The sequence below is a fragment of the Arachis hypogaea genome, chromosome 19 (genome assembly GCF_003086295.3).
Source record: "Arachis hypogaea cultivar Tifrunner chromosome 19, arahy.Tifrunner.gnm2.J5K5, whole genome shotgun sequence".
Lineage (NCBI taxonomy): Eukaryota > Viridiplantae > Streptophyta > Magnoliopsida > Fabales > Fabaceae > Arachis > Arachis hypogaea.
The window spans coordinates 1,437,614-1,448,893 of NC_092054.1; the positions used below are offsets into that span (position 1 = coordinate 1,437,614).

Below are 11,280 nucleotides of genomic sequence, written 5' to 3' on the forward strand. Positions count from 1 at the left end.
TATACATTATAAATATTTTAAAAATTCAGTACATAAATTTAAAGATTAAATTTGTATTTTAAATAATAAATTTATGAGTAAATTATATTTGTTTCTAAAATTTGACTAAAATTTTAAAAATATTCTTAAGTTTATTTAATTTTGTTTTAATTTTGTGTCAAAAACTTTTAATTTGCATCAAATATATTCTTGACAACTAAATTTTTAAAAAAATTAAGACTAATCTAATAATAATGCATGAAAATTATACTTGATTTGCTTATTTTAAAGGTTATTATTATGATGAAATTGTTGTCGAATTGATTCTAATTTTTTTTAAATTAAAAATTAGTCTTTAAGGATATATTTAATACAAATTGAAAATTTTTGGGACAAAAGTAAAATTTAAAAATATTTTTAAAACTTTTACCAAATTTCAGAGACAAAAAATATACTTTATCTTAAATTTATTAATTTAATTTACATTCTACACATTAGGCTTAAACATATCATCCTTCAATAACGCATAAAATATCTTTATCTCTCTAATATTTATCAATAATACTAAAAAGATAAAAAAATAACAAAAATTTATCTTATTTAATATTTATTAATTATTACAATAATTAATAAATACTAAAATAAATTTTGATCACTTTTAACTAATTTTTTTGTTATTAAAGATTTTTAAATATTTATTAATTAGTGGAATTTTTTTTTGGGTGACTTATTAAGAAGTGGATTGCTGCAACTTGGGCCATTTTTAACAACTACTATTTTATTTGTCAGTATTTATTTTGCAAGGAAAAAGAAGAGAGAATGAATCTTACATAAAAGTCAAACACCGACACCATGACTTATCTCCAGGAGTTGTTAACCATACACTCAGACTCAGTCCTGCACAGAGATTGTCTTCATACCATTTCTCACATTTCTTTTATTTTTTAATATTTTTTTTTTATTTTTCACTGTATTTTTTAGTCCAACAAGTCAAGGACTAATCCGTCGCGATAGTGAGTCCTATTTAAGGGTTCGTCACTGTCTAATAGATTATTGCATACACAAAAATTTTTTAATATATTTTTAATGATAAATAAAAATACCAACGAATTATAATACAAATGACATAATCTTTTTATATTTACTTAGGTAACATTTGTTTTGAGGTATTGGGATAGAGACTGAAAGACTGAAACTCAGTATCATGTTTGTTGGCTCAGAGACTAGTACTAAAATTTCTGTCTCTGTCTTCAAAATTTCAGTATTTCAGTACCTCCAAAAAGTAGGGACACAGAAGACTGAAATTTTTAGAGACAGAGGCTGAAATTTTAATAACATTTTATACCTAAAATACTCTCATTGCAATTAATTAATTCCAATTTTACCCTTTGTGCAAATTAAATTAGAGTTTTATTCTTGTTTCAATTTCTGTCTCCTAATTTACACCAAATAGAATATTGAGATTTATTTCAATCTCTGTCTCTTAGTCTCTGTCTCTCAGTCTCAGTATTTCAGTCTCTGTCTCTCCACTAAACACTACCTTAGAGACCGTAGATTCGAGTCTCACTTTTAACTTTAAAAAAAAATAATAAATAAAAATGTCTAAATTTTTTAGATCTGAAGTGTTAAATTGTTGTAAGTTTTAAGAGATTAATCATTAAGGTTAATATCTAAAAAAGATTCGTATAAGATTTTAAATTTGCCTACTACACTAGTAGTTAATTTTAAAAGATTAATACTTAGGTTATTATTATTAACCCTTTATTTTTCTAAATGAACAAAATTTTACTATTTGTTATAAGAACTTAATTAAAGTTTATTTGTAAAGCTTTCCGAGATGTATTTTCTATTTGTTTATTTAAAACAATTTAAATTCCACAATTTACATTTCGTAATTTACAATTTAATTATTTATCTTTAAAATAGTGTAAAGTTTATAAATTCATTAAAGAACTTAGAGTTCTTTTTATGAATTTTTAAATTACAGCTCTGTTAGTCTATTTAATTTTTATTCTTTACTTTTAAACCTATTTAATTTTTACTCTTTATTTTTTAGCTTATTTTTAGTTGTGGACTGTAAACAATTATTAGTATGCCAACGAATTATAATTCAAATGACATAATTTTTTTATGCTCAATTAAAGACTGCAAATTCGAGTCTCACTCCTAACTAAAAAAAACTGTTATTAGTAAGTGATTTAATTTAAGCACTTCAAGGTGGCTAATAAAACTATAAAACCAGTAATTGTCATTATTTTTATAATTCAATTCCCCTTTAATATTATTGTACTTACATACTAATATAAAAACTAATTAAGGGACACTTTGATAATCCTCGTAATTGTCATTATTTATTTAAACATACTTATTCTATTTGTTTGTATCTATTTCTTTGATTGAATATACACTCATTAAAAAAAATTTGGAATTAAGAATTGTTCCTGTATGAGAGTTGACTCTGAGGTATAGCACGTTCTGATAACACACAGACTGGCTTTTCTTAGAGTGATGGGAGAGGAACATCGTCTTCTACTGGAGGGGCGGCGTTGGGTACCTGAAAAGGGACTCCGACACTCAAGTAAATATCAGTATGAGAGATTTCAGGAGGAAAACTAGAGTGAATAGCGTACCTACAACTTGAGTATGTAATCCGTATATATTGGGGTTTGTTGAGGGTGGTTATGCGGATTTGTTGGAGTGGATGGAGCCTCCATCCGTTGTGTCCTTTATTTTCGGAGTTGAGGAGAGATTTGGGGAAGGTTCATGCGTTAGTTCAGTTCCGAGTTTGTTGTTGTTTGTTTTGCTTTACTCTAACGGACCATAGCCCCCAAGGTTGACCTGTTTCTCGATTTATGAACAGGTTAAACTTATACTCGTGGGTTATAACTCGGAACTGATTTTCGCAGAAATTTTTGGTTTTTGTGCCGAGCTATAACTCGGAGCCCCCAATCTTAACTTGTTCACTGCTTTTACTTCAAGTTGTTGTGATTTGAATTTTCGCGCGGAGTGCTTAGTAGGAGAGAGAGTTTTTATTTTGGAAAATGAAACTGCATTAAATGCGCTTTGGGTTTTGGAAAAGAGTGTTTAAGATCGGGCCGTTGATTGAATTTGATGATCCGCACGTTGGACGGCTAGGGTTTGGTCTGGGAGGTGTAACGCTTGCGGTGGGGGTAGTGGGCTAACTGTCTGGTTTTTTGTTCTATCCATTTGCATGTGGTTTTTTGTTTTTTCTTCTCTCTTGTTCGCAGAAGATGAGTAAAGGTTAGTTGTGCTGTCCCTTTATTTGCTTTGTCTTGTCGTTGTTCTTTGTCTTCTCTTCGATATTGTTGTTTGAAAATGGAAAAGGGGAAGAAGGTAGAGATAGGCGCAGTTGTGAAGACAGAGGTAAATCTGGTTGAAGACGTGTGGGTTTGGGATCCTGTTAATCCGTATTCGTGGGTTGCCGAATCGGTGAAGGGCTATGCCTCTGTGTTTGATGATGAACTTAGTGTTGCTCAATTAGGTTCTGTTTCTTCCTGGGTTAGAGAGGGTAGTGATTTGAAACTTAAGTTTCTTCCTTGTTCCGCTGACGATCGTGTATTCCATCGTGGAGAGGGGTTTGAGTTCTTTTTCATTTATAGCTGTATTTTTGTTGACCTGGGCGTTAGGTTTCCTTTTTTTGAGTTTGAATGTGGTGTGTTGATGCAGTTGAAGTGTGCCCCGTCACAGTTACATCCTAATTCGTGAGCATTTGTTAGGGCTTTCCAGATTTTGATGAGTTGTTTGGAGGTTCAACCGTCGCTGGAGGTTTTCTTTGCGTTGTTTCAGTGTAAGGGGGTTAGGCGGGGATGTTGGTTGAATTTGGCTAGTGTTCCTGGGCGCGCCATCTTTAGTTTGTATAGGTCCTCCTATAAGGGTTTCAAGTCAATGTTTCTGAAGGTAGGCGTTGTAGAGGGTGAGTATCCGTGGTTTGTCGACGAGTGTCTTTTGGAGAGGTTTCCTCTGTTCTGGGTTCCGAGGCCTAGGCAGATACTTGGTATGGACAATATGGAGTATAGGAATGAAATGCTTGTGGAGTTTCTGGTGAATCATATTTCGTCGTCGAGCTTGCTGTCTGTTGTCGATCTTCTTGACTTAGAGGGTGATAGTGATGCCCTTGATGGATATATAGGTAACTGCTTTCGACCGTTTTGTGTGTTGTTACTTGGTTATGAATAATGATGTATGTTCTTTGTGTTTTTGTAGTTGAGAAGGTGCCGAAAGTGACCTCGTCCAGTTTGCGAGCTTTCTTCCGAACGAAGAATGTTGAAAAGCAAGGTTCTACCAGTCAAGCTATGGCCGAGAAAGGTGCTGAGGTCGACCAACCTTCGCCTAAGAAGGTTAATTTTAAAAGAAGAAGAGGAGAGGTGAAGAAGAGTAAGGTTATGGCCGAGGAGGAATTAGAGTCCGAGGTTAACTTGGATCAAGTGAAGAGGTTTACAAAGAACCAGATGGTGTTACATAGCTATAGGGGTGATGATGATTTGACGTCTTTATGGAGTGAGCATTTTCCGTTCACTTTGATGGCGGATGAGCATGTGCAGAATCCTTCAGATGTTAAGCTTATTCACGAAGTGGGTGAGGTTGGGGTTGCCCAGTATTTGCAGGTATAATTGACGGGCTTTCTTTTTGTGTTATACTTTGTTTTGCTGGTTTATATCTTTGTGTTTTTCTTTAGGTTATTGGAGCGCGCTTGATGTGTGTTGGTCGGACTGAGGAGTTAAAGCGCTTCAGGGTTGTCTTTGACAAAGCTGCAATGGATCAGCTTATTCGTGAAAATGTGAAAAAAAGTGGTAAGCTCCAAGATGCATTGGATTTGGTGAACCAGCTAGGGGAGAAGCTTAAGGTGGCTGAATTGTCATTGAAGAAGTCTGGTGAGGAAAAGGCTGTGCTTGAGGGTAGGATTGTTGAGCTTGGGGTTGAAAAGAAACAAGCTGAGGATGATAAGGAAAATCATGGTCTTGAAATGTTTGCGACTGGATTCGATAGGGCTGTTGAGCAAGCAAAGTTCTTGTTACCGGATGGTGATCTGTCGAAGATGGACCCTTGTAAGGTCATTGTTGGGGGTGAGTTGGTTGAAGATGACGACGATGTCGAGGGTCAAGGGGAGAATCCTGCTTCATAGAGAGGAAGGAAAAGAAAAAACTTTGACTTGTGTATGTTAGTTTTTTGTATTAGGTTAGTGTTGCCTTTTTGAAGGCCAACTTTGTTATTTGAATGTTTTGATTGAAACTTGTTCCTCGGGCAGAGGTTTGGTTATTGCTGTTCTGGTATATTTTGAGTAAGTATTATGCCTACTATTGTGTATTGGTGCATTTGCGCAGGGTTTTAGATTGATTGTGTTTGCTTATTTGAGAGGTTGAGTTGTTGAGTTGTTATACCCGTGTTTTATTTTTGACAAGTTTTGCTTAAACATTGAAAATGTGACGTTTGCCCTATTGGGACTTTGATAAAGTAGTGCCAATAGGAATAGAGTCATAGTATTAATATATTCGGAAAGTGCGGGATGGTGTGCCTCATTAAAACCTCTCCAGCAAAACCCTCCTTAGGGAGAAAATCTGGTAGTAGGAAAAAGAGTGCATCACCATGTCCGACTTATACATTAGCTGAAATATAATTTCAGGGATGATATGTTCCATGTGTTTGGTAGGATAGTTCCATCGAGCTTTTGTATTTTGTAAGCCCCTTGCCGACGACTTTGTGTACTTTGAATGGTCCTTCCCAATTTGCGCTTAGTTTGCCATGTCCGTGTGGCTTTCTTATGTCTTCGACCTTTCTGAGTATGAGGTCGCCTTCTGAAAATGTTCTTGATTTGATTTTCTTGTTGTATTTTCATGCTATAGCTCGTTTTGTTGCTAGTTGTTGTAGTGTTGATTTGTTGTAGTCTTCTTCCATCAGGTCGAGCTCGGTCTTTCTTCTTTTTATGTTGTCATTTTCATTCGTGTTTGTGGTCTTATTGCTTTGCAGGGATACTTCGATTGGGACCATAGCATCGCTCCCGTACACCAGTCTGAACGGGGTTTCTTTTGTTGAGGACTGTTCCGTGGTGTTGTAGCTCCAAATTACTTCAGGGATGAGTTCGGCCCATTCCCCTTTTGAGTCTTCTAGTTTTTTCTTAAGGCCCTGCAAAATTACCTTATTGGCGGCCTCTGCTAGACCGTTAATCTGTGGATGTTCAACTGAGGAAAATTGTTGGGTTATTTTGAAATTTTGCAAAAAGTTGGTGAATCGTTGATCTATAAATTGTCTTCCATTATCAGTGATGATGGAGTGAGGTATACCAAAGCGACACAATATGTTTTTCCATACGAAAGAAATCATTTTTTCAGAAGTGATTTTTGCTAATGGTATAGCCTCTATCCATTTGGTAAAGTAATCTATAGCAACAATTAAAAATTTGACCTGGCCCGGAGCTGGAGGGAATGGCCCGAGGATGTCTAGTCCCCATTTGTTGAATGGCCAGCATACCTCGGATGTATGTAACTGCTCGGCTGGGTTGTGGATGATTGGTGCATGGCGTTGGCATTGGTCGCAGTGGGTTACTTTGCGCATGCAATCTTGTTTTAACGTCGGCCAATAATAACCGGCTCAGAGTATTTTTGCGGCTAAGCTTCTGCCACCAATGTGAGTGCCACAGACTCCTTCGTGGACCTCGTCCATGGCCAATTTTGCTTCGGCGGTGCTTATGCATCGGAGGAGGGGTCTCGTGAATCCTCTCTTGTATAGATCGGTTCCTAATATGGTGTAGAAGCTAGCCTGTCTTTTGAATTTCTTTGTGTCTTTGATGTTGTCGGGCATTATTCCTGTTTTCAGGTAATTAACTATTGGTGATCTCCAGTCGTCTTCCTGCATAACACTTGCAACTGTTGTTAGGGTAACACTGGGCTCATCCAGTGTTAACTGTGATAATATGGGGTTGTTGTATTGACTTCTTGTTGTTGCCAATTTGGAGAGGAGATCTGCTCTGTTGTTTTGTTCCCTTGGTATGTGAAGAATATTGAATATATCAAAGTCCCTTATGAGGTTGTTAACCATTGTATTGTATTTTTCAAGGAGGGGGTCTTTTACCTGAAACTTACCCGTCACCTGTTGCACCACCAAGAGGGAGTCGCATTTGACGTTTATTTGTGTTATTCCCATGGTTTGTGCTAGGCGTAATCCTGCTATTAAAGCTTCGTATTCTGCCTGGTTGTTGCTTGCGTGGAAGGTGAATTGAAGCGATTGTTCGAGTTGTATTCCTTGGTTGTTTTCGAGGAGTATCCTTGCTCCGGAGCCTTTGCTGTTTGAGGCCCCGTCGACGTATAGCGTCCATGGGTTTTCTTTAGGAGCTTGGTCTTTTTGTGTCAGCTCGGCGACGAAGTCGGTTAACGTTTGTGATTTGATGGCGCCTCTGGACTGGTATTGGATGTCGTATTCTGATAATTCGATGGACCACTTGATTAGCCTTCCTGCCAGTTCGGGCCTCGTCAGTATCTGCCTTAGGGGTTGTTCTGTTCTGACTATGATGGTATGGCTTTGAAAGTAGTGTCGTAGTCGTCTGGCTGTCATGACGAGTGCTAAGGCTAATTTCTCCAGCTTTGGATAGCGGGACTCGGCGCCTTGAAGTGATTTGCTGACGAAGTATACCGGGTGTTGTTGTTTGTCTATTTCTGCTACTAAAACGGAACTGATAGCATGGTTAGTGATTGATAAATACAAATATAATGGTTTACCTGTTTTTGGTGTTCGGAGGATTGGAGGTGTTGTGAGTAGGGTTTTGAGTTCTGTGAAGGCTGTTTCTTCAACTTTTTGAAAAAGTGATGCGATCATTGTGCTATACAGGGTAGGAACCTTGCTAGTGCTGCAAGTCGGTCGGTTAGTTATTGTGCTTCCTTTATTGTCCTCGGACTTCGCATATTGAGAATGACTTAGCATTTTTCTGGGTTTGCCTCTATACCTCGGCACGTGAGCATGAAGCCGAGGAATTTCTCACTTTGTACCCCAAAGGCACATTTCTCCAGGTTGAGCTTCATATTATATCTTCATAGTTGTTGGAAGATCTCTGTTAAGTCTTCAGCGTGGTTTGATGTTTGTGTTGATTTTGCCACCATATCGTCGACATAGACTTCTATGTTTCGTCCGATTTGTTTTGAGAAGATCTTATCCATGAGGCATTGGTAGGTGGCGCCTGCGTTTTTGAGTCCGAATGGCATGACCTTGTAGCAAAAGTTGCCGTTGTCAGTGATAAAGGCAGTCTTGTCTTGGTCTCCTTCATGCATTAGGATTTGGTTGTAACCAGAGTAAGCGTCCATAAAGCTTAAGCATCGGAAACCAGAGGAATTGTCCACGAGTTTGTCGATGCATGGGAGGGGGTAGGCATCCTTTGGGCAGGCTTTATTGAGGTCTGTATAGTCAACACACATCCTCCATTTGCCATTATTCTTCTTTACCATCACGACATTGGCCAACCATGTTGAGTACCTGAGTTCCTTGATGAACCCGGCGGATAATAACTTCTGGGTTTCCTCCAAAGAGGCTGTCCTTTTGTCAGTTCCTAGGTGTCTCTTCTTCTGGGCTATTAACAGGTTGATCACTAGTTTGTGGCAGATAACGTTTGGGTCTATTCCAGGTCTATCTGCTGGGGTCCAGGCGAATAAGTCAACGTTTTGTCTTAAGAGCTCCACCAGTTGAGTTCGTTCTGCCTCCTTTAGTGCGTTTCCGAGGTATGTGTATCTATCTTTGTTGTTTGCCAACTGCACTTTGGTGAGGTCATCAAGGGGCATAGATCGTTCCTGGTTGTTGGTTCTTGGGTCCAGGTTTGCCAAAGGAGGTAGCTGATCCGAGTTGTATACTGCTTGGACATATTGCTGGTCGAGATGTTTCGGTTGTTCGTTTTTTAAACTGGCATTATAGCACTGTCTGGCTTCTTTCTGGTCTCCATGGATTGTCACCACTTTGTTGTCCTGCGAAATAAACTTGACACACAAATGTACAGTGGAAACAACAGCGTTGAACGCGTTCAACAACGGTCTGCCTAGGATAATGTTATATGGACTTTTGCAATCTACCACCAAATATTGTATTTCTAAAGTTCTGTTGTTGGGGTAATCCCCGAAAGTAGTTTGTAACCAAATGTAACCTCGGATAGAGACTCGCTCACCTGAGAAACCTACCAATTCCCCGGATGACGGTTGCAGGAGTTTGTCGCTCAGGTTCATCTTTTGGAAGGTTGAGTAGAATAGTACGTCGGTGCTGCTCCCCGGGTCCATGAGGATCTTTTTTACCAGGGGTTCTCCGACTTGTGCTGTGATGACTACGGGGTCTTCTAGGTTTCGGTCGGCGGCCTTGTAATCTTCGGGGCTGAATGATATTCCTGGTTTGTCCGCGTTGGTTGGCCAAGGTATTGTTGATTCTGTTATAGTCATCATACCTCTTTCTTGCCGAGCTTGTGCATCCTCCACCTGCAAAGCCACCAGAAATATAGTTTATTATTCGGCGGGGTAGATTGTTATCATTGTCTACCTTTCTCCCCTTGTATCGAGGGTTGTCGGTTGTTTTTTGTTGGTGGCCGAGTTCTTTGGTGTTTTTTCTTCGAGTTCGCGTGTCGATATACTTGTCCAACAGTCCCTGGCGTGCTAATTTTTCGAGGACGTCTTTTGCTATCACGCAGTCGTCTGTTGTATGGCCGTACTTTTGATGGAAGGCGCAGTATTTGGATTTGTCCACGTGCCTTTGGTCCTGGTAGGTACCGGCTCTGCTTGGGGGTTTGATGAGTTTAGAGTGTAGTATATCCTTTACTATGTTCTCTCTTTTTGTGTTAAAAGGGGTGTATGTGTCGAATTTAGATGTTAGCCTGAACGGCCTTTGGTCTGTCCTGCTGGTTGGATGCCTGCTTCGTCTATCTTCTTCCCTGTTTGGGGTGGATTTTTCGGCCCTCCGGAGTGCTCGAAACTCTTCTACCTCGATTTAAGTTGTTGCTTTTTCTCGAAACTCGGCTAGGGTTTTGGGCTTTGCTATGACGATGGACTCTTGGAATTTCCCAGGGCGGAGGCCACTCTTTAGAGCGTGAAGATGGACTTCGGGATTCAGATTGGGTATCTCATTAGTCGCTTCCGCGAATCTGGTCATGTAATCCTTCAGCCTTTCATTCGGTCCCTGCTTGATTGTGCTGAGATAGTCTGAGTTGTGGACATAGATTTTTGAGGCCGCGAAGTGGTTGACGAATTGGTCGGCTAACTCATCGAAACTTGAGATAGAACCTTCAGGTAAGTTGGAAAACCAGATGAGTGGGCCCCGTCTAGGAAGGTTGGAAAAGTTCGGCAGAGGATGGGGTCGGACTCTTTATTCATGAACATCATGGTGTAAAATTTGGTTACGTGGACGTTTGGGTCTCCTATTCCTTGGTAAGGTTTTAGGGTTGAAGGTAGGGTGAGATTTTCGGGCATTTTGAAGTTCATAACTTGTTTTGTGAAGGGGTTGGTTCTTTTGACTATAGTCTTTGTCGTTTTGGGGGTGGTTTGTTTGGTTTCGGAGGAATGCTCGTCATTTTCCTCTTTTTGTTCGGTGTTTTTGTGTTCACCCTTTGCACGATCGTGCTCCATTTGTCGCAGGAGTTCGGCCATCCTTTGGTTCTCGGCTCTGAGGGCCTCATTGATTGCTAACATCTCCGGCTGGTTGATGTCAGAGGGAGCGTGGCTTTGTTCATCCGCATTGTTTGTGTCCTGCAAGAAAGGGGGATAAAAAATGCACAGAGTAGAGGAAAAAATGGGGTTAGATAAATCTTGCCCCACGGTGGGCGCCAAATGTTCCTGTATGAGAGTTGACTCCAAGGTATAGCACGTTTTGATAACACACAGACTGGCTTTCCTTAGAGTGATAGGAGAGGAACGTCGTCTTCTACTGGAGGGGTGGGGTTGGGTACCTGAAAAGGGACTCCGACGCTCAAGTAAGTATCAGTATAAGAGAGTTCAGGAGGAAAACTAGAGTGAATAGCGTACCTACAACTTGAGTATGTAATCCGTATATATTGGGGTTTGTTGAGGGTAGTTATGCGGATTTGTTGGAGTAGATGGAGCCTCCATCCGTTGTGTCCTTTATTTTCGGAGTTGAGGAGAGATTTGGAGAGGGTTCATGCGTTAGTTCAGTTCCGAGTTTGTTGTTGTTTGTTTTGCTTTACTCTAACGGACCAAGAACAATTTAAAGAATACTATTACGAAATTACTGGTGGAGAGAGAGAATATTAGAGTATAATTCTTAATATTTTAATATATTATAGTTGACAAATAATAAAGGTTACATATAGAA

The 11,280-nt window shown here is 39.3% G+C and overlaps 2 protein-coding genes across 2 annotated transcripts; both read right to left on the reverse strand.

Annotated features, from left to right (window-relative positions):
- Positions 1-6,585: 6,585 nt before the first annotated feature.
- LOC112775872 (uncharacterized) lies at positions 6,586-7,911 on the reverse strand. The gene has a single exon (XM_025819769.1). It carries the CDS (start codon positions 7,909-7,911, stop codon positions 6,586-6,588), a length of 1,326 nt encoding a protein of 441 aa, XP_025675554.1.
- Positions 7,912-8,018: 107 nt separating this feature from the next.
- On the reverse strand, positions 8,019-9,401 carry LOC140181868 (uncharacterized). The gene is made up of 2 exons (XM_072227489.1): positions 8,458-9,401; positions 8,019-8,292 (listed from the first exon to the last, which is right to left on the reverse strand). The coding sequence occupies exons 1-2, from the start codon at positions 9,399-9,401 to the stop codon at positions 8,019-8,021; spliced, it is 1,218 nt and encodes a 405-aa protein (XP_072083590.1).
- Positions 9,402-11,280: the final 1,879 nt, after the last annotated feature.